Below are 22,962 nucleotides of genomic sequence, written 5' to 3' on the forward strand. Positions count from 1 at the left end.
TTTTCTCACAGTCCCTGGAACTTCTCACATTATGGGCAGAGCTTGAGGTGCAGCTTACGACCTGGTCCCTTGTATTGCCCAGGGCAGGGATCTTCATTCCGTGCAGACACCTCAGGCAGAAGATGGAGGCGCTCACAGTGCCCCACTCCCGAACACAGCTAGCGGTGCGGCCCCAGCAGGGCTGGGCGCTGCTCTCCTCTCCTGAGGCAGCAGGAAACAGCAGGGCCCTGAGCCCCCACCTCCTCCCCTCAAGCGAGGTAGCACTTTCCCTTCAGGGGATCGCAGGTGGGATCAGGGATCACACTGCACGTGAGGAAAACGGCTTGTGAGGAGAGACCGACGACACCCACCCCAGCCCCAGCGCTCTCCCGCTCGGAGCGGCAACCACCCAAGCCAAGGCGCGGCTCCTGCCGCGAGGTGGCCGTTAACCCCCGCCAGGGGGCGGGGCGCCAAAGCCAAGGCGCCAAACGCTCCACACAGCCACGGCCGGTGGCACATCGCCCTGCCCTGAGTGACACCAGCGTCCGCCAATCAGAGCGTGGGCAACAGATGGGCAGTACCGCCTGTCGCGCCCCTCTCCCCCACGCCTCAGAGATGGTGCGGGGGTCACGGCCAGCTCTAGCGCCCGGAGGGTGGCCAAAGCTCCCGGTGCCCCGCTGGCTGCCCTCAGTCTCAGGGCACCCTCTCAGCGGGGCGACGGTAGTGCCCAGTGCAGCCCGAAGCTGACCGCGCAGGGCGGCAGTATGCTCCACCGGGGAGGGGAGGAGAGAGGAGGGGAAGGCGGAGCGGCCGCCGCTTCTCCTCTCTCCTCCCCTCTCCGGCGGAGCGGCCTCGGTGGGCAAAATGGCTTGGCGGAGCATGGGTCTGGCCCTCCGGGCGCTGCTGCAGCTGCCCGCCCGGGCTGCGCCGCTCACGCCCCGGGGACCGGCTGCTTCCTACGGGTAAAAACCACAGCCGCTTCCTTCCCCTGCTTCTTCGTCCCTCCCCTCCGCCCGGGACTTGCGGAAGGTGACATTTGACAGGCCCGGGTGGGTGCCACTGTGGGGGGGAGGGAGCGAATGAGGTGTTTTAGCAGAGTGGGGGGTACAGTAGATTTCGGGGGATGACAAGGTGGGGACTCTGGTAGTACCCTGCTTCTGCGGTTAGGCGGGAAGGTTCGTCTCGCTGGGGAGGGAAGAGCTCTTAGCTGCTTTCCCGGTGCTGCAAGGAGCTGCGCAAGCAAGGCTCCACAGCCCCTTCTCATCAGTGTCTGTCATGCTCTCTGCCAGTCCGTTTTACCCCTGCAAGGCAGGACGTGCTCTGCTTCTCAGCCGCCTGCCCGTAAGGTGTTTCCCGGAGATCGTCAAGGTCGTCAAAGAGAATACATCTATGTAATATATATAATACTGCTTATTCTGCAAATCCTATTAAGTAAAACAGACATAATACCATATTTTTTCCCCCTGCACAGATAAAGATTAGATTGCATTGTAGCACAGCTGGAACAGAAAGGTAGTTCCCAGATTAAGCTCACTCCTACAGAGTATGAGGTGAAGTGTGGCCTCCAACAAGGCACAACACAAGACCTGCCTACTCTGCGTCTGTACTGTCTTGGTAAACGTAGGCAGTATGTATCCAATACTTCTCAAAGAGCTATGAACCTTAACACTACTAATTCAGTTACAGAATAGTGTGGGTGTTTTGTTTTAACATGGTTTCTGCTTGTGCTAACCAATGCAAAATGCAGTCTTGATGAAAACTTGACAGAAGTGAAGTCATCATGCTGACAAGCATACTGAAGTGATTTGAGACTTGGTGTGGGGAAGACCAAATCTGTCTTAGGTATAGCCAGTTCCAGTACAGTTTCTCAGCACATAAAAAACCCCCAACTCTTTGTTCTTAGTCCAGAAAGTATTGCAAATACTCTTTTTGTGAAATTCCTGAATTTCATTGGACTTTACACTGAGGAACAATCCAAGAATAGAAAAGCATCACAAACTCAGCAAAATTCTCAAACCCCTGGTGTTAATAATTAATCTTAAAAATGTAGAACTATGTAAAAAAATCTAGCATCTGAATCAGGAAAGCAGAATACACATCCCTTTAAATAAAATGAGTTAGGTGAAAAGATGTCTTGCAACCATTAGCACAAATTTGTTTGAGAGAACAGATGCAATGGTTTATACCATTCAGAAGATACCTTCAATCTATTCTGCTTCTGCTTTCTGGCTAGGTGTTTGTATGTAGACATGGTATCTCAAGTTACCTCTTTGCATTTATATGTATGTCTTGCTTTGCACTGAAGGTTAGTGGAGAGGTTTAAGGGTCAGGGCTGGGAGGTGGCCTATGCAGTCAGTTTCTGTGGTACTTCTTTTGGGAGTTGTTTTTTTTGGTCATGTGGTATTTTCCAGTTAAGCATTATGTCCTGCTGAGATTACACTGACAGAAATATTATTATCACATTCATCTTCCCCACTCTCATCCCAGTGCAAGGTGGTTTTCATTGTAGACCCTATGGTTCAGGAGGAACCATAACAATAGATTGTGGTCTCTTTGGCAGATGGAGAGGCTCAGTTTAGTAATTACGAGGTGAACACCAGCTGTTTCAAAAGTTATGCTGTGACAGAATGAGGTTTCTCCTCTCCAATACATTTCTTTCAACATGTTTCTGTAGCCATGTAAAGCTGTTTTTATATTACCCTTATGGTACAGTCAAGACACTTTTTTTTCCCCTCACCTTTAACTTAAGAAATTTAACAAATTTTTGAAACCTGAATACAAGTGCTACATAGTGGTTACAACTGAATACTTCTCTGATCCTGACAAGTTTTTTATTTAGTCTTCTGTGCACCCATGAAAGGGCAAGTGACCCATTTAAATCTCACTGTATTGTTCGTCGTCTCTAGAAAAAGTAATTATTCTGTATTCCTTGAATGACCATGTAGTAATGAGAATTAACTGTCTGAATGTTTTCCTTTTTCTCTCCCCTTCTTCCATTCCTAGTACTTCAATAAAATCTGCCAAAATCCAAGTGAATGGAGTCCACCTACATTATCAGCAGACAGGAGAAGGAAGCCATGCAGTTCTTCTGCTTCCTGGGATGCTAGGTGTGGAGATTTTGTCTTAACTTTGTAGAGCAACCACCTCTTTCGCCACCCGGTCTCAAGACAGAATGCACAAAGCCATTTTGTAATATGTTCAATACCTCATTATGGAGCATTGTCATTAAAAAAAAAGGCTACACATACAACATATAGGAAAAGACAGAGTTGTTGCAATCAGTTATCTTTTAAACATTTCATTTATCTCACCAGGCACTTCTTACACAATTTCTTGACTTGTGTAGTCACTCGCACTTTGATTTAACTGTGCAAAGGGAGTGTCCAACACAGGTGGCAAATAGTTACTCAAGGTGCAAGATAACAGGGGAAAAAATCAGGTCAGCTATATTTGTTACACAGACTGAATTATGCATTCCTTTTTAGAAACTAGGTGTATTCCAATTGAATTAATAGACATAACGCAGCACTTGCAGCTTATTATCATAGTGAAAAAGGCACAGTTGAAACTTCTTTTTTGATTAAAAATGTATTTTCATGTTTTGGTTATGCAGAGAAACATTGTTAAGATTCTCAGTGGCTTTTTGAGATGGACACCGTGTTCTGCTAGCTACATGATATCTGCCTATTGAGATCACTGCTTTTGATAACAAACTTTTCAAATTAACACAGGCTTTTTTGCTGGGTTCTTGCAGTTCTGAAGAACCAATCAGACTTACCAACAGTTCATTGCAGGCTGTCAGTAGGACCATTATTGTGCTCAGAGTTGAGCTCATGCTTAACTGAATTGCTGGATCAAGATAATAGAATGTCAAGAACTGAAGAGCAGAAAACATTTGTTGTTCTTGGCAGCAATATTTTCAACTCTTCATGAAGTGGTTCTTTCTTTCAAAGTGGAGGGTTGAAAAAGTTAGTGCTAGGGATGCTTTAGTAGTCATATGTTTTAACCTGTTCGCTCTAAACAGCTTTTAAAACTAGAAATCCTGTTCCCAATGCTAAGTCTTTAAATCAAAATAATGTATTTCTTCAGTTGTGAGTGATATTATTATTAGTTGTACATTGCTGTTGTTCAGTTAGCATTACTACAAACAGTAATAGGCTTAGTATGCTTACCATTGTTAAGTTTATGTTTAATATTTCTGGGCAACATATGTGGGTGAGCTTTACATTCTGACTGCCATATACTTCTTCCCTTTGTACTGACACTAAGTTTTCATTATTATCGTATACTACATACAGAATTAACAGACTAGTAAGTGTGTCACGGCAACCAGATAAGTGCTTTTAGCTCAAAAGAATGAATTAGTCTCTAGGCTATTTGTAAACTACATTAAAACAAAGCTGATGTTTCTCTAACTAGAAAAGTACTGAGAAAACACAGCAATCAGATATGCTTTCAGCCTTGTGGATTTTTTTTTAATTACAAAAAATATAACAAGCATATAAATGATAGTGCAGAGATTCATACGAAGCCTATGTAAGTATACGTGATTAATATTAATCGGGATGCATTGGTATTTTTCAAACAACGTGATATTTTTCTTTTGACTCTAGCTAGTAATTGGTGTTGCAAGAGAGAAGAGATCATGTCAGGCTGTAGTCAGCTCATCATGGTGTGCTATATACAGCCTCTTCTCCAAGTAAACAGAAAAAATATTAAATGCCCTTAAATGGCCTTTTTAATATAACGATGGATAGCCAATTTGATATTTGATTTACATCACTTGAATATATTAGATCTGAACAGGTTTTAATCAAGTAGCTTGTGATACTGTTACCATATGACCATAATGGAAATGAGAAATAAATTGCAGTCTTCCCTTCATGCTAGTGTTCAAAGATAGCTTAGTGCGATAGACTGGAATACTTCTTTTTTAAATCCTTTAAAGGTCTGAGCCATCAATAAAAGAAACTGTTCTGCATTAGACAAATGGTTCTATTTGGCTTATTTTGGTAACATACATATTAGAAAAGTAAAAAAATACAGTTTTGTGCTTTTGTGTCACTACTGTCTCCTTAGGCAACAAAGTATTTCAAGCTCAGCTTTAAGCACCAATATTCTCATAGAAGTGTTTTATTGAATCAGATCAACTGTCTCACACAGGGCTCTTCACCTTGTAGCTAGAGTCAGTATATTCCTCCCCTTTCAGTTTCATCTGTGCTGTCTAGATAAACAGCAATGACCATGCTAGTGCTTTAAATCTGTGAAAGATATATCCTTACTGATTCCAAGTAACTGAGTTTAAGAATGAAAGCGCCTGTGTAGATCACAGGTTTTGATAAGCTTACGTACCTACCAGAAATGGTTTGCTCTGAGCATACTGCAGATAGTTCTGAAGATTTTTATTGTGGTACTTCCTGTCCAAGGGTTGCAATGGTTAGTTGCAATTAGGGATAACGTGTATTTCTGTTGATGGATAATCTCTTTTTCAGAATTAAGATACAAGTTTCCCCAGGTTTCCATATAGAGTATGTATACTTACTATGTATGTATTATGGTGGTTACTATGATTGAAAAATGATGATGTTTCAGGGAGTGGTCAAACCGATTTTGGACCACAGCTTAAGTCTATGAATAAGCAACTTTTCACAATTGTTGCTTGGGATCCTCGGGGATACGGACAGTCCATTCCTCCATCTCGAGACTTTCCTCCAGATTTCTTTGAGAGGGATGCAAAAGATGCTGTGGATCTTATGCAGGTAAATCTATTTTGAAATTTTATTATTTTTAATAAATATATATATTTAAAAGCTGTTTTCCTTAAATTTTGAGAAGGAGGAAGAGTATTGTTAAGCAGGTTGTTCCCAGCAGACAGCAAGTGATGCAAAAGAGCATAAAAGTGAAGGCTTAAAACTGGGCAGATGTACACTATTCCGGAAAATATTTTCTTCTTCCATCTCTTCTGCAATATACATGAGTTTCAGCAGTGGGAATTAATTATGAAGCAATATGGTTTTATTCCAAGACCCTGCCCTAAGAGGTTTGCAGCCAAGAACCACGTTTAGGTAAAGCGTATATAAAAAACAAAGCCTATGCTAAGGAGTTTAGCTGAAGGGATTACAGTAGTGAAAAGTTCTTAGAAAATTTTCTAGCTAATAGAATCTTGGCATTTTGCCTCGAGCAGCCCATTTCAAGAAATATTTGATTCTGAAAATTAACTAGACACTTTGTATTTTACAGCATATTACTGAAATAATTTTTGTGGTAAATTGAAGGGTTCCTGTGATCATATGAGATCTTAATAACTAATATAGCTATTGTGATTATAAAGAAAATGACCTAAAGCTGTTATTACTTCTCCATCTTGCAGAATTTTTTATTTCAAATCTGTGTTTGTGTTCCTCTTTTATTCCATCCTATAAATGCTAATGCTATTTTCTGGTTTAGTTTTAACTAATATTTTGGCTTTGTTATGTTAAGCTATACAGTGTCTTTGGCCATGTTAAGAAAGTTGGCAGAGCATTAAAATTCCAAAAATATGAGACAAGAGTTAGACAGTCAATCCAACTGCATTTCTGTAATAAGCAGTAACCATGCAGAAACCCATCTGAAACTGGAAATACAGCCTTCCTGGAGCATTCTGCATAGCGAAACAAAATAAGTCTGACAGCAGAATCAGGATTAAGACGCAGTTTTGCCCTCTAACCATAAAAGCAATCTCTCTGCCCCATAAATCACAAATTTCTTCTGCTACGCTAACAAAGAAAATAAAGATGCTGCCATGGATAGGTGACAAACTTTCAGTCTAGGTGCTTGTAACCCCCTTTCCTGCCTCTGCCCAAATACTAGTAAATGCAAAATAGAGGTGTCTCCAAAGAGAATGTAGCCACACAGTGTCCAGTCAAACAGGACAGCAGCCTACCAGTCTCTAAAGCTGCCAAAACAAATGAGACATAGTATCCTGGTTTTTTTGGAAGATGTTTATTGATAGAAGCATATAACAACAAATTATGAAAATCTTTCCAAGCGTGATAACTTGCTTCTATTTTAGCATAACACATACAGGATAGCACAATCCCAAAGAGGCATCCCAACTAGGATTTCCAGTATAACTCCTGCAGAGGGCTTTATGATGTATATGGTTTGCCTACACGCAGCCAGAAAACCCATCCATATAGGTGAGCCTTCAGAACCTTTATTCTAGGCTCCTTCAGATTCTGGTGTCTCTGCTGGAGCTGTGAGTGCTGCAAGGCTTCTGTCAAATAACGAAAGCTGAAATTCTGCAGAGCATTTAGCACCTTGATGCAGATGACACTGCTCTGTATGCATTCTGTGAAGGAGTTTTCTTCAAATCAAAGGAGTATAATGCAAATAAGTCCACCTTGCTGCACTCCATCCCAATGTCTAACAATAGCAAAGGCCAGTAGTGTTAAAACAATCATGGAAATAATCAGTGATGATATTTAAGAGGTTCTTGCTCTTCAGAGCTACTGTCCAGGTGAAAGGATGGGCTTGGGCTTCTCCAGGTTTTTGTAGATCAGCTCAGCCCTTACTTGTGGTGTACTCCCTGTGATCCAATGAAAGCATACAGTACAGAGTACTGTTGTATTGCAACTCATTGTTGTAAGTTACTTCTGTCACAGCATAGGTGATCATTTGATTGCATTTCACAAAGGCCTGGATGGAGGAGTTGATTTCAGAAGAGATTTTGTTCACTTACAGGGTAAAGCCAGCACAAAATCACTCACAGAACTGAGCTGTGCAACAAGCTCTCGGGTTATTGCCAACGTTAGGTAGAGGCCGGTACTGTAAGTAGTTCAAGATTAAAGCAAGCAAACATGCATACCATATCCAACACATCTGTTACGTCACATTGGGGTTTGGAAGGCTGCAAAGGATAAATTAAATTCCTCCTGCTGGAAAGGCATCCTGAGACAACCCAAAGAATGCATCAAGATAATGGCTAGTAAACAAGAGAAATACTGGAGGCAAATAGGTCTCAGTTGATGCATTGCCAAATAACCTGGCATGAAGAACAAAAATTTTAATCAGCTATTCCACCCATCAGCCGACTTTGAGATCCACAATTTGCTGTTGGTGGTAGGGGAACAGCAGCAGCAAAAACGTAAGCTTTACAAGCACTGCTGCCAATTCCTGAAACTTGCCAAGACACCGGTAACCTTTCAGCAGCACAATACTGAATGTTGGTCACAGGTAACTACATTTTCAGCAGGCCAGGGCCAGCTTGTGATCAGCTGCTAAAACTCAAGGTTCTCTTTTCTTGCTGTCAGCTCTTACCTTACACATCCCTTTTCCCTTACCTTATTTTTTCTTCAGGCTTAGCCAAGTGAAATCTAATATTAAGCAACACTACAGTAAGGTTAATACCAAGGAAGAAGCCAAAACCAGAAAAGCCTGAAAGCAATAGAACTTTTTACTAGCTATCAAGTTGGCTGATAAAGCTATGCCACACCTGACCATCAAGTTTACAAGCAGGAGTAAGCTTCCAGACTAGAAACTGCTTTTTCTCTGTGTAGTTGTTTCATTGCCTGCATTTTTGCTTTCTTCTGGACTTCCAACAACAAACCACCAAGCACCAAAACAACTCATTCAACTAACTTGCTCTTTTTCCTCCAAAAGTACACTATCTTCCTTAATCATATCCAAAAGGCTGTCATTTCTAAAAAAAAAAAAAAAAACAAAAAACAAAAAACAAAACCAAAAAACCCCCCTTTGAAACCTCTGTTTGTTTGTTAGAGTGTTCACAAACTGAGGCTTCTATATACCTCTTAACCATTAAATATTGTCTCTGTACAACCTTGAGATGCATGTGCTCCTCAGTGCCTTTACCTTCCCCACTCTTTGCCCACTGAACATCACACACACAAAATCCTCTCTCCTGTCCCTGCCAGTAGCCCCCTGTAACAGATTGTGGTATCTCAGGAAAAAAAGAGTTTCAAATTCTAGTGGAAAGCATTGTATAAGTCAGAATGAATTAAGGTCTTGGTTGACATACTTTTTGCCCTGAGCCTTCCTTTTTGAGAAGGAGGAATTTCATTATTAATGTTTTGAATTGCAATTCACCATGAAGTAACATTTAAAATGTACACTTAAAAGCTTCAGAAAAATGTGAATTAGGCACTAAAATTTGATACAATCCTGTATAGCAAATACTTTAAACATTTTTTTCTTTGTTACAGAGCAGATTTTTTTTTTTCAGATCAGCTAGGATAAACAAATTAGATCAGTGAGTTCCATTTTTCAAGTCTTCAAGTTTCCTTTTTCTTACCTATCATCCCACACTGTGATAGCCTTTGCCAACTTTATACCAAGAGAATCCACAGATTCTTGGTACCATCAGGCTCTCTGAAAAGGTCTTTACTGTCTGTTGTAAATAAACATTTCTTAATTTCAAGAGGGCTTTTTCAAATGCAGCAAGAATCTAATATGACTACTGCTGTTTCATTAAACAGTTGTAGAAAAATGGAAAGGCAAGTATAATTTGTCTTCTAAATATTTTATCTTTTCTTAAGTATTTTTACATATAGCAGGATAATTACACTTTCTAAAGTTAACTATAGTTCAACTATGTAGTACTGCGTCTAAATCTGTACTGTTAGTTTTCAAGAAATATTTGATATTTTCTTGTAAAACCAGCTGATGATTTGCATTTAACTTTCTTGTACAAATCAAGGCACTGAAATTTAAGAAGTTTTCTTTGCTGGGGTGGAGTGATGGTGGAATTACAGCACTCATCGCAGCTGCAAAATATCCAACTCTTATCCACAAGTTGGTTGTCTGGGGAGCAAATGCCAGCGTTACTCAAGAGGATGTGAGAATTTATCATGGTATGTACAAACTGAATATCGTATCCTAAAAGATTTTTTTTCATTGCTTCTTGACCTAAAGATCTTAGTCATATAACAGCTAAGTGGAGACAGAGTTGAGGACACAACAAACCTAAAGAACAGGACACAAAATTCACCAAGTTGCTAAGTATAAGGACAGATTAAAGTCATAGTAAGAAGGTCCCTAACAATTACTCTAAGGATAATATAATGGAACTTTAAAAAAGTCCTTACCAACAGCTGCTGAAAAGCTTAAGAGCTTATCAGTAGTTTTCAGAAAGTAAAATTTTTGTTGTTGTAACAAGTTCCTAAAAATAAATTGCAAATACTACTACTGATCCCAGGCTTGATTTCCTTTCTCACTTTTTGTGCAACCTTAAGACAAGGTCCACAGAAAAATCACTGGGCTAGCACACAAGTTTTGCCTCTAGGGCCTATATAATACATAGACAGTAAAAAAACAAGCTCATAACTTACCATTTGTGTTCAGGAAGTAAATGAATCATTCAAGTAAGTGTCCCAGGATGCCTTTCTAATTTGCATTCCTTTAAGTTAATTACTGTGGTTACAAAACCTTTGCAAAGTAAAGAAATATGGGATTTCTGATCCTTACTCCACTCACATGAAATAGAACCTGGCCATTTGTCACTTTAAAGGAAAATAGCAAAAATTGCTAGTGAACTCATTAAAAAAAAACTTATTTCCTTTTGAAATCAGAAATTTAAAGAGTTAACCATGCAGACTCTCAGTAAATGTAACCCAGTATAACTTCATTTAAGTGACTGGAGTTTGGTTTATACCAGCTGTGAAATCTGACTGTCTCACTTCAGCTAAATTACAAGCGTATGTATTGCACATGTGTATTTATCTCACCTATACTAAAGCACTTTTGGTAGCAGTGGTAGTAGTGTATTTTTTTAGTTCAATAAGCAAAATGCTTTTTAGCTCTGTAAGAGTACTGTTTTATTTTTTTACATGATTTTATATGTATGAAGTTTTTATTATATCAGTATGAAATGCATGTTACTATCAGCCAACAGGCTAAAATGTTTAAAAAAAACCAAAAAAAAGAAGTCTTACTTTACATAGAGCACCCACAGTAATACTGACCTTTGGCCTCTTCATGCACTGGTGCTTCCAACATCTCTCTCTGGGTGATGGAGCTCAGAGAGTAGCATCACAAGCCTTCTACAACTGGCCCATCAGTGCATCTCAGCTGCGAGGATTTGGTAGGAGAGAAAGGTGTTTGTTTGGTATATCTTCAACATTGGCTTCCTCCCTCCACCACCTTTTTAAATTAAGGCCAGCCACAAAGATATAACAGTAGACTCTATAAGGGAAATGGCTGTTCAGTAACAGCTAGCCTGGGGTGAACAAACTCATTTCCAATCAGATGCTGTTATAAAACACTTTCAGTCACTGCTATCTTGCTCATTTGACTGGACAGGTTCTGTTTGTTAATTAACACCTCACTCCTTTCTTCCCATAATTCCCATTTGAAACCAATTAAAAGCTTTGCTAGTGGCATATATTGGTCTTTGATGATTCAGTACTTTTCAGGTCTCTTTCAGGTTCTCTGCTATGCCAACATTGTTTTGGGATTTATTGACAGAAAGCTGTACAGCTGAAATATAGTTTAGTGAAAGTCACCCTTGTGGATATCTGGTTTGTGAACAGTACTGGAAATTTTAGGGGAAAAATAGGTAAATCTGATAAGTAATGACAATGTCAGATTATTTGTACAGCTTTAGCCAGCCTGCCATGAGTCATAGGACTCTACTAAGTAGAGTTGCTTGTTTTTCTGTAAGACTATGGCAAATGTACCATGATGTCAGCCTGCTGGAATGCCTTAGTAAGAACTTCCTTCCTCTGAATACTGGTAGGAGCCATGGAAGAACTTCCATCCATGAGCCAAAACAAAAGGCTGAAGGATATAAAAAATAATTGCCAGCTCTGGCACACTGTTATAAAACAGTTCCCTTTTTATAAATAAGGTATCCCCTTGAGCTCTTCTTCTGCAAGTCCTCCAAAAAGATACATCAGAAGTTTTAGGACTGGGTCCTTTGATTATTATTCTTTTTCCTGTTGTTCCTTGTGACCATAATAAGATGGTCTTCTGCAGCTCAGAAAGACTCTAGCAGAGATTGTAAAAACTGCTTTTTTTATATCCTTCCCATACTATGAATTATTTAAAACCATTCAGTGCAGTTTCAACTTTGAAATATACATCTGTGGTCTGGTTTGAAAACGTACTCATATTAGGTGTTGACAGTACTGGGTAATACCTTGTTGCTGGAAAGGACTTTTAACTTATTTCAATGTTATTTTATGTAGGCATCCGAGATGTTTCAAAATGGAGTGAAAAGGTCAAGAAACCACTAGAGGAGATGTATGGACATAAGTACTTTGCAAAAACATGTGAGAAATGGGTAGATGGAATATCTCGCTTTGCTGAAAAATCAGATGGTAAGGCTTTTACAAAGTTAAACTGAAGCAATTATAGTAGCAGACAGTTCTCGATAAAAAAAGTGTAACAGTACTCCTAGCAGCCAGTAAAGGAAGGACTCTGCATATGGCATTAAAAGCTGGATCTGACTCACACTCACGAATAAAGCAATTACTTTGTAGATGGTTCACAGAACCAGCAAGGTACAGGAGGAAAACACATTTGTGGGAAGCATTAGCTGATGACTGTCTCCTCTTGTTCCACCACAAATCTACATTATTAAATCACTGCTTTTGAGCAGACTGAATGGGAGGGATTCTGCTCAAGCTTTGTTCTCCTCTTCTCTCTCAGCATTGAAGGATTACCTCTTGATGACATTGTTAAGATATCCTAACAGTGAGATGTGTTCATTCCAATTTCTGCAAGTAGGAGCTAAGGCACTATTTCAAACCTAGTAGCATATGAGTTAAAAAAGAAGGAAGTTCAGATTTTGAGAACTCAGGATTAACAAAACACATTTGTAAAAGCACTATTGACACAGCTTAGGTGTTTAAAAAAAAATCCAAAAAGAATAGTTAAACTAGACCATGTAATTATTAAATGTTTATTTCTGAAGATTTCTGCAGTTACTCTACATAGACTTTTGCAGACAAGGATACCATGAATAATAACTTACAGTTTTGTTTTAATTTGGAGGAAAAGTGGTTTTAATTTGCCTAAAGCAGAAATACATAATATACAAAATAAGGAGTCTGTAATTCTCTTATACACATTTTCCTGTACCTCTCATAATGAAAGACAGGAGGTGACATACATTAACAGGCAGCAGGTACTACAAGGAAAACATTCCTTCATTTCATATTTTTTCCATAAAGTTTTGCACGGAATCAGCAACATGGTACTAGAATTTCTCCCAGTAGAGTGACGTAACAAATAATAATCAGATTTTACCCTTTCTAGAAGGCATCTCCTTAAAACTAGTTTATTCTTAAGTCCAGAGCTCAGACTGATGAAACTCTGGCTGTGACATCCTTTTACTGCCTGCACACACCTCAAACACTATGAGAAGGTGTCACTGTGAAAAAGAAGCCACCTAGAGACATGTAACAAGGAGCTGAATTACCTAGATGCTGTAACTGGGTCAGATATTGGGAGAAGCCTAACATTTGCTAAAAAAGATGAACAACCATCAGACTGCAGGTTTTTCCCAGGCTTAGCTTGGGGAGGGTGACTTAGACTACAAGCAGGCCACCTTGGAATTAAAGTTAAGACACACTATGCAAAAGGTGCAGATATGGCAAATACAAGAAAAGGGGTTAATAAAACCCAGCAGAGATAAAAGTAGGACAGCAAAGCCTTTGTTGGTCAAAAACTCAACTCAAGCTCTTTTTAAGCAACAGACTATTTGCCCTAAATGGGACAGCTTTTAGTGTGAAATGCCGTAAGAAATGAACTTTAAAAAGGTGCCAGCACTTAATGAAACTGAATAAGTTGCATAAAACTGCAAAATTCAAGCTGTTTCTTGCTGTTCTGTGTTTTTGGAGTAAATATAATCTAGTGGTTATAGTACAAAACAGTTTTAGGACTGGAAAGTAGGAAATAATCATTTGACTGCCAACTGTGGCCTTAGGTAAATAACCTAAATTTACTTGTTATCCTGAAAAACAGTCAACATTTGGGCAGGTGTTTGAGGACTGTGGGTGAAATGTTCTAAATGAAAATATTTAACTGGTGGAACTGCAAACTAAGCCTGCATAAATAACCAAACAAATGGAAAAACTCTATGAAACAGCCTATGACTTTAGAGCGAAGAGAAGTGTGCGTATATCAGCATTAATTGTACAGCTGTTGCTAGAAGCAAGGAGACAACTACAAATAGGAAAAAGTTAGCTCAAAGATAAATGGAACATAAAACTCATGGAGTATGTCTTGCAAGAGTATTGGAAGTTAGGCAATGGGTTTGGAAACTAGGTTGCTAAGGGATGAGGAAAAAAGAAAGGGAAAAAATAGAAGAGTCTTCAAAGAAAAGCATTAAGATTACTTCTAGTGAGATTAAAGACTAGTAAGCATAAAATTATTCTTGAGGTTCTGTAAGATGAACCTTTGAATAGTTGTAGTATGGTTTGCAAAGGGTCTGGAAGGTGGAACAAGCGTTGAGTACAACCTAAGTTAACTTGTTGATAAAAGTAGCAAATCCTGTAACCTGTCAACCAATGTAACAAAATGCAGTATTAACATGAAGGCCGCAAGACACTAAGGCTGGAAAGAACAAAGCCGAGCAGAGAGACAGGAGTTTGCTTTCAACAGCCAAAGAGAGCCTGAGGGAAACGGGGGACAGAAGTGCTTCATTTGCTCTATCCGTTTGTGCTTGTATCCATTAATGAAGCAAATTTCAGTGTAGTAACATTTGGGAGAAAGAAATGTTAATTGTAGTGCTGATTACATAGTTCTGTGGATTAATTGCGTGCTATCCACAAGGAGAGGCAATAGCTAGAACCCAGTGGAGTTCACAGTCCTTTACAGAAGTAGTTTTGGTCTTTCATACTATTTTAAAACAAAGTGTGACCTTCATTTATTTTCTCCCTAGGTAATATCTGCCAAGAGCTGCTGCCAGATATCAAATGTCCCACATTTATAATTCATGGTGAGAAAGACCCTTTGGTCCCACAAGCTCACGCAGAATACATTCATAAGCACATCAAAGGCTCTCAGTAAGTTATATGATGGAGTATTTATAAATCATTGTTGAAGAAATGAAGTAGTTCAAACCCACAGTGTTAAAAAAAAAAATTTGGACAAGTTGTCTCTGTCAGAGCTATTCTAAACTTTCCTAGCAAGTTACAATGCAAACACTGTAGCTGGACCTCTCTTGCATTATAAAATATATAATATTTTTATAAGCTCCTTCCGAAAGTCCTCCAAGAGAAACTAAGTAAGATCCTTTTCCTCTTTCCCCACAGAATCACTCCTTAATATTTATTGAAACAAGAAAATTTCTTCTCTGGTTCTGTTATGGCCATTGCATTCCTTTTGCTGCAAGAAGTCTTTGTTTCTGTCCCATTTAGTAAAGCAGTGAACTTAGATGCTATGGACAGAGAGATCATAGGATACTGATATTTGCTCTGCCTTGTTGAGGTAAACCACCACCTCAAAGACTTTGTTTTTCCAACCATCCTGTGAATTTTCAGTGTTTTTTGAGAGAAGCAGAATGAGAAAAAAAAAAAAGTACAACTATGCTCAGAAATATTACTTTATAAACAAGAAAAAATCTCAGGGCACCATCTGCTTCATTTGAAAATTCCAGAAGTAGTAAATTAGAAAAAGCTTTTCCTGATTGTAGTGCAGATACATTGCTTGTTTCTCTTGTGGGAAAGGAGTATGCCATCATTCTGCATTTGAGTTAGCTGGCATTACAGTGGCTTAAAAGCAGTAGCTAATAGCATACACAGTGCTATAGGTTTGTGCATCTGTTTGCTGCTTGGTCTTTGAAGAAAGAGACTGAAAATTCAGACAGAAGTGTTGGAAGAGTTGGGCATGTTCACACACCATCGCTCTTTTCCCCAAAACAGTGCTTATCACCATCAAAAGCAGAAAGATCTGCCTTGCTGTAATGAGGTGTAGATGTCATGAAGGCAACATAGCCAAGTGTCATGGTTTAACCCCAGCTGGCAACTAAGCACCATGCAGCCACTTGCTTACTCCACCCACAGCAAGATGGGGGAGAGAATCAGAAAAGTGAAAGTGAGAGAACTCATGCATTGAGATAGAGACAGTTTAATAAGCAAAGTAAAAGCCACACACAAGCAAAGCAAAACAAGGAATTCATTCAGTACTTCCCACCAGCAGGCAGGTGTTCGGCCATCCGCAGGAAAGCAGAGCTCCATCACACGTAATGCTTATTTGGGAAGACAAACACCATCATTCTTAACATTGCCCTCCTTCCTCTTTCTTCCCCCAGCCCCTTATATGTTGAGCATGACATCATGTGGTTTGTAATATCCCTTTGGTCAGTTGGGGTCAGCTCTCCCAGCAGTGTCCCCTCCCAACTCCTTGTGTACCCCCCGCCTCCTCACTGGTGCAGTAGTGTGAGAAACAGAAAAGCCCTTGACTGTGTAAGCACTGCTCAGTAATAACAAAAATATCTCTATTATCAACACGGCTTTCAGCGCAAATCCAAAACACAGCCCTGTCCTAGCTACTCTGAAGAAAATTAACTCTGTCTCAGCCAAACCCAGCACATAAAATATCAAACAAGATGGCTTTAGCCCTGTTGAAACTGCTTAGTATGTAGTAGGATAAAATAATTTAAAGATTTCCCACCACCATATATAAAGGAAAAAAGTGTTAGAAGTACATACTTGATGTATAGTTTTTCTCAGAACGCAATAACAAATAGCATTTCAGGCTTGTCACACATCAGTATTACAAAGATTTAACTTTCTTCACAGATACTACTTTTAAGCTTTTGTTACAGCTGAAGAAGTCCTGATTTCCCTTTTTACTTTAATAGATGACTCAATGGTGTTAGTTTTGGATTGTCATTTTGCAGAAAGATTAGACAAAATTCAAACACTAAGTTTGGTGGTGAGAAGAAATCTACATTTCTGTAGTGATCTCTTCAGTGTGTTTGCTGCCCAGCACAACCACTGTTCTCAGGCAAAAGAGCTCAGGTATTTCACATACTTTTCAAAGATGCATCCTGCTCACATGAATTTTAGAATGTCATCACCTTGGCAGACCACCAGAAACTAAGTCTAGGACACAAAAATTTGTTTTAAGCTTAGTTTATCTTCCCCAAAGTGGGGCAAGTAGTATGCTTCAACTGTTGCTGTGGCTCACATCCTGAATGACATACATAGGGATAGTATTTAAAACAAGAGTTACTTCAGTTTTGTACTTGGGTAACCAAGAGGAAGGAAAAGGCAACAAATATTTTTATTATCTATACTCACAGAATATATTCAGTGTTTGATTTTTTCGCTTTTAAGGTTGCTTCTGATGCCAGAAGGAAAGCATAATCTACACCTGCGTTTTGCAGAGGACTTCAACAGACAAGTAGAAGATTTCCTACAGTGACTAAAACTGTAAAACAAGTTAGAGATGTTTGTGCTTGCCTTGTTTAGGCATTTTAGTTGGCTTTCCATTTTCATTCAAGTTACAGGTAGGTTTGAATCCTGTAAGAAAACCCATGAAAGATATTTGCATGAGAAGTATACATTTTGAGAATACGTAAGCCTCAGTGAATTAGACCGCACCACTGTGCTGCAAGATTTCTGACATGTCTTTAAATTTACTTCTGGCCACATGGGCCACATAGCTGTTCTGTGTCCAAAAGTAGTGTTAAGAAAGACAGAAAACATGATCTAGAATACATGCCTTTATGTGCTCTTAACATTAAAGGACAAAAACATTGTAATAACTGGGATTCAGAACTGTTACATTGAGAAATCTGTCAAAGTTACAAGTGCTGAGGGGATAATTGGGTACACAGTTTCTAGAGAACATGCTTCACCACCACTATCAGAGTCATTCAGTGCACATGCCTGCTTTACAGAAGTTCCTTTGATACCAGGGGATTTAAGCCTCATCCTCCTCTCCTTCCTCCTCAAATTCCCCCTGCTCATCAGCAGTGGCATCCTGGTACTGCTGGTATTCGGAGACCAGGTCGTTCATGTTGCTCTCGGCCTCCGTGAACTCCATCTCATCCATGCCCTCGCCGGTGTACCAGTGCAAGAAAGCCTTGCGCCGGAACATGGCCGTGAACTGCTCCGAGATCCTCTTGAAGAGCTCCTGAATAGCCGTGCTGTTGCCGATGAAGGTGGCGGACATCTTGAGGCCGCGCGGGGGGATGTCGCAGACGGCCGTCTTCACATTGTTGGGGATCCACTCCACAAAGTAGCTGCTGTTCTTGTTCTGCACGTTGAGCATCTGCTCGTCCACCTCCTTCATGGACATGCGGCCCCGGAAGATGGCGGCCACCGTCAGGTAGCGGCCGTGGCGGGGGTCGCAGGCGGCCATCATGTTCTTGGAGTCGAACATCTGCTGCGTCAGCTCGGGCACCGTCAGGGCTCGGTACTGCTGGCTGCCACGGCTGGTGAGAGGGGCAAAGCCCGGCATGAAGAAGTGCAGCCGGGGGAAAGGCACCATGTTGACCGCCAGCTTGCGCAGGTCGGCGTTCAGCTGGCCGGGGAAGCGAAGGCAGGTGGTCACGCCGCTCATGGTGGCCGACACCAGGTGGTTGAGGTCCCCGTACGTGGGAGTGGTCAGCTTCAGGGTGCGGAAGCAAATGTCATACAGGGCCTCGTTGTCAATGCAGTAGGTCTCGTCCGTGTTCTCCACCAGCTGGTGCACAGAGAGGGTGGCGTTGTAGGGCTCCACCACCGTGTCCGACACCTTGGGGGAGGGCATGACGCTGAAGGTGTTCATGATGCGGTCGGGGTACTCCTCCCGGATCTTGCTGATGAGGAGGGTGCCCATCCCAGAGCCCGTGCCACCGCCCAGCGAGTGGGTCAACTGGAAGCCCTGCAGGCAGTCACAGCTCTCCGACTCCTTCCTCACCACATCCAGGACAGAGTCCACCAGCTCAGCGCCTTCCGTGTAGTGCCCCTTGGCCCAGTTGTTCCCGGCCCCACTCTGACCTGCAGGGCAGACCAGAAGCGAGGTGCCGTGTTAGCGCCCCGGGGAGGAACAGAGAGGGTGCCGCTCCTCCTGCCCCGCGGGCATCCCCACCCCTCGCTGCCATCCCCATCCCCACCGGGCTGGTGGGACTCACGTCCCCCAGGTCGCTTGCGTGCTCCCGCTGAGCCTCTTCGCACACCGAGCTCCCGCTTTGGGACACCTCCATCCCACGCTCACTCACCAAAGACAAAGTTGTCCGGCCGGAAGATCTGTCCAAAGGGGCCGGAGCGCACGGAGTCCATGGTGCCGGGCTCCAGGTCCACCAGGATGGCACGGGGGACATACTTGTTACCTGTGGGAGGAACCAGCACCGGCGTTACAGCCCTGCAGCCGGCATCACAGGAGCCCCGCTGTGCTCCCTTCCGCCTCCCTGTATTTCACTGGAGTGACGTGCTGTCTTGATCAAGACTACCGTGTTATCAGAGCCATTCTGAGAACAAAGCTCTCAGAGGCTTCACTGGCAGATGACAGCTCTTGTTCAGGGAGTTTCCCAGCCTCAATGAGCTGGCATGTCTCCCCCATTTAAGGGCATCTGAGGAAGCAGACACACTTACCAGCAGCTTCGTTGTAGTAGACGTTGATCCTCTCCAGCTGCAGATCACTGTCCCCATGGTAGCTGCCTGTGGGATCGATGCCGTGCTCATCACTGATGACCTCCCAGAACTAGATGAAATTTTTGGAAAAGGGCAATTTTTAACCACAGCGGCTGGTGCCAATCACACACCCCAGCACAGTCTGTGCATGCCATGGCCCTGACCACTCCCTCACACAGCAGAGCAGCTTCCCCGGGAGGAAGGTGAGTCAGTGCAGAAGGGCTTCCCTGGCAGCAGCAGCTGAATTAACAGAGGGCAGACAGGCAGCTAGAGCACCAAAATGCAAGTTAATTATTGTATAGCTTTTATCCAAAGGATAACAGTCCTCAGGTATCACAATTTGGTGGTTTCCCATTGTCTAGCAGTGATTGAAGACCCTCTAGCCTCTACAAGAAGATGGCAGCACGTCCGACACCCTCGGGGGCTATCCGTGGCACTGAAACACCTCTCTCTCCCTCCCGCAGGAGCGGGTGCCGTGGCTGCAGAGGGGCGAGGCGGCGGGGGGCTTGCCGCGGCTGCCTGCGCGGAACCAGGGCGGCCAGGGGCCGGAGCCCGGGCACATCCCAGCCAGCGCCCAGCGCCGCGGCAGCTCAGACCGGGAAAGATGATTCTTTCGCGGGAGCAGGACCCGCGATGCCTTCGCAACCCCCGGAGCGCTTTTCATTCGGGGACAGGGCTGCGTGCTACCCGCGGGGCGCGACCCTGGGGCCCCGCACCCGCCCACAGAGGGAAGAGCACCCCCTGCCCGCGCCGGCCCGTACCTTGGCGCCGATCTGGTTGCCGCACTGCCCGGCCTGGATGTGCACGATCTCACGCATGGTGCCGGTGTCTGACGCTGCCCCGCTAACGCCGCCTTCTCCGCCCGAGCCCGCACTTGCCGCTGCAGCGGCCGCGCCCCGCGCCGCGCCTTAAATCGGGCGCCGCGCCCCGCCCCGCCGGTGACGTCATGCGGGAACGGCGCGGAGCCAATAGGCGCGCAGGGGCGGGGCGGGGCTGCGGCATTGTCTCCCGCAGCGGGGGGTGGCGGGGAGGCCGGTCCCGGTCCCGGTCCCGCGGGCCTCCCGGCGGGCAGAGCGCGGCCGGCTTGAGGCGGGGGAGGAACCTCGGCTTCAGCCGGCGGGAGAGTGGCCGGAATGGGAGAAGGCGCGGCGCGTCTTGGGCTGAAAAAGTGGAAAAAAGAAAAAAAAATCAAACAAAACCCCCCAGCTCCTCTTTGCAAACCTGTCGGAGCTCGTCTCCATAGCATGCACCGCTATGTTTTAGTAGCACCCTCAAGCGTGTATTTCTAGGTCGGGCCTGCTTAATCACGTTTTGATAGGTTTTAGGCACAAGAATCATCTTTCCGTAGCTGAGGCACCGAACCAAGCGGGGACTGAGTGGCACCGATGGAGCCCACGGCCACCTTGAAGCAGCGCAACCCTCCTTCAGATAGTGCGGCCAAACCACGTGCCTGGGGCTCTGATTTCAGGAACGCGGAGGGCTGGCACAAAACTTCATGTGGCTACTAAAGAATGGCTTTTTCTGGGAGTGGTCCAGCAGCGATAAGAGTTTGAACACCCATAGAAATGGCGTATCTTTTTTTCTATAAGTGAAGTTATGTTCTGTCTTACCAAACACCTACCCTGCACCTCATTTTGGAAAATTTTGGATCCTCCTCCTAGCACCTCTGCTTGTTCCCCCATAGAAATAAACTGAGCTGAGTGCTTGCCGGATGACTGAGGGAAGAGGTAGAGTTCAAGAACAACAGTGAGAATAACATGTTTAAACCAACTGAGATACAGACCTGTATCTACACTGCTGCCGTGGAGAATAGCCAGAACAAATTTCAGCAGGGTCTAGAATGGATTGTGCCGAAACTGTTGAACTTGACTATAAAACGTTAATCAATTCAGAGCTGTAAATTTTTCAGTAGTGAAAGTTTCTTTGCCGCGCAGCTGGCCAACCTAGCGAGGACAGCTTTGCGCTAGGACCAGGGAAGAGAGATGACAACCCACAATCAATCGAGGAAGTGGTGGAGCGGATTGGCAAGGAGGATGCAAAACGAGGTACCTCGTATTCAGCACAGCGGAGCTGGAAGGCGTCCACCTCAAGCACAATGTGGAAGCGTTGAGGGGACAGCATGGCAGGGCGAGCTGTCACACTTTTCCCAGGCAATCAGCAGGCTGGGGTGCCTCTCTGAAGTGCCTCTACACTAACACACACAGCACGGGCAATAAACGTGATGAGTTAGAGATCTGCGTGCAGTCTCAGGGCCGTGGTCTCACTGGGATCAGAGACACGATGGGATAGGTCATCGGCCGGAGTGCTGTGATGGAGGGATCCAGGCCCTTTAGGAAGGACAGGCTGGGAAGGTGAGGAAGGGGAGTTGCCCTTTGTGTGAGAGAGCAGCAGAAACATGCAGAGGTCTGCCTGGGGGTGGACGATGAGTCAGCTGACATCTAAAGGGTCAGGATAAGTGGGCAAACTAACATGTGCTATGTTGTGGTGGGTGTCTGCTGAACAACTCCTGATTGGGAAGAGAAGTAGGCAAGACCTTCAGACAACTGGGAGAAATCTTGCGTTCACAGGCCCTGCCCCTTAAGACGTACTTCAACCTTCCCAATATCTGCTGTAGGGACAACACAGCAGGGTACAAGCGATCCAGGAGTTTTGTAGAGTGCGTTGGTGATAACTTCCTGACACAGATGATCAAGGAGTACAGAAGGGAGACACTGCTGGACCTGATACTCACAAGCAAGGAAGAAGTGGTCAGGGTTGTGAAGGCTCGGGACAGCCCTAGCTGCAGTGGCTGTGTAATGGTGGAGTCCAAGATCCCCACAGAAGGAAACAAGGCAAATTGCAGTATCACAGTTCCTTGGTCTTCAGGAGAGCAGACTCTAGCCTCTACAGTTATCTGTCTGGAAGAATCCTATGGAAGATGGTCCTGGAGAGAAGAAGACTCCAGGAGAGCTGGTTGATTTCCAGGGATCACCTCCTCCAGCCTCAAGAATGGTCCGTGCCAACAAGCAAGAAATCAAGCAAAGGTGGCAGGAGGCCTGTTCGGATGAGCAAGAAGCTCCTGAGTAAACACAAACATAAAAAGGAAGCATTCAGGAGCTGGAAGTGGAGTCAGGTGATCCAGGAGCAACATAGAGTCACTGTCCTAGCATGCAGGGCTAGGAAAGGGTTAGGAAAGTCAAAGCAAAGGATGTGAAGGACTTCTACAGGTCCATCTGCAGCTAAAGGAAGTCTAGGGAAAGATACAGACCCACTACTGAATATGGCAGGGGACATATTCAGTGACAAAAGGACATGGAAAAAGCTGAAGTACTCGATGTCGTCTTCACTTTGTTTTTCACTATTAAGATTTGCCCTTAGGAATCACAAGCATTTGAGACCTCTTGGGAAGTCTGAAGCAATGAAGACTTACTCTTGGTAG

General features: G+C 43.4%; 2 protein-coding genes across 3 annotated transcripts; one reads left to right on the forward strand and one right to left on the reverse strand.

Moving 5' to 3' along the window:
• Positions 1–811: 811 nt before the first annotated feature.
• BPHL (biphenyl hydrolase like) lies at positions 812–17,654 on the forward strand. Of its 2 annotated transcripts, none has more exons than XM_075744950.1 (7): positions 812–941; positions 2,983–3,086; positions 5,572–5,738; positions 9,674–9,827; positions 12,162–12,293; positions 14,861–14,984; positions 17,262–17,654. In XM_075744950.1, exons 1-7 carry the CDS (start codon positions 844–846, stop codon positions 17,347–17,349), a joined length of 867 nt encoding a protein of 288 aa, XP_075601065.1. In that variant the 5' UTR covers positions 812–843; the 3' UTR covers positions 17,350–17,654. The 2 variants fall into 2 exon arrangements, with proteins under 2 accessions (XP_075601065.1, XP_075601066.1); XM_075744951.1 differs by lacking the exon at positions 17,262–17,654 and adding an exon at positions 15,234–15,376.
• On the reverse strand, positions 17,638–20,456 carry LOC104630895 (tubulin beta-1 chain). Its single transcript, XM_075744949.1, has 4 exons — positions 20,306–20,456; positions 19,506–19,614; positions 19,133–19,243; positions 17,638–18,911 (listed from the first exon to the last, which is right to left on the reverse strand). Exons 1-4 carry the CDS (start codon positions 20,360–20,362, stop codon positions 17,851–17,853), a joined length of 1,338 nt encoding a protein of 445 aa, XP_075601064.1. The 5' UTR covers positions 20,363–20,456; the 3' UTR covers positions 17,638–17,850.
• Between the last annotated feature and the right edge of the window lie 2,506 nt (positions 20,457–22,962).

This window comes from Balearica regulorum, chromosome 2 (genome assembly GCF_011004875.1).
Source record: "Balearica regulorum gibbericeps isolate bBalReg1 chromosome 2, bBalReg1.pri, whole genome shotgun sequence".
Taxonomy (NCBI): domain Eukaryota; kingdom Metazoa; phylum Chordata; class Aves; order Gruiformes; family Gruidae; genus Balearica; species Balearica regulorum.

Coding starts and splice junctions, on each gene's coding strand:
- LOC104630895 (XM_075744949.1), bottom strand. CDS start 20,362: ATGCGTGAGATCGTGCACATCCAGGCCGGGCAGTGCGGCAACCAGATC. Junction 19,615..20,305: donor GCAACCAGATCGGCGCCAAG/GTACGGGCCGGC, acceptor AATTTCATCTAG/TTCTGGGAGGTCATCAGTGA. Junction 19,244..19,505: donor CTACTACAACGAAGCTGCTG/GTAAGTGTGTCT, acceptor TTCCTCCCACAG/GTAACAAGTATGTCCCCCGT.
- BPHL (XM_075744950.1), top strand. CDS start 844: ATGGCTTGGCGGAGCATGGGTCTGGCCCTCCGGGCGCTGCTGCAGCTG. Junction 942..2,982: donor GGACCGGCTGCTTCCTACGG/GTAAAAACCACA, acceptor TTCCATTCCTAG/TACTTCAATAAAATCTGCCA. Junction 5,739..9,673: donor ATGCTGTGGATCTTATGCAG/GTAAATCTATTT, acceptor GTACAAATCAAG/GCACTGAAATTTAAGAAGTT.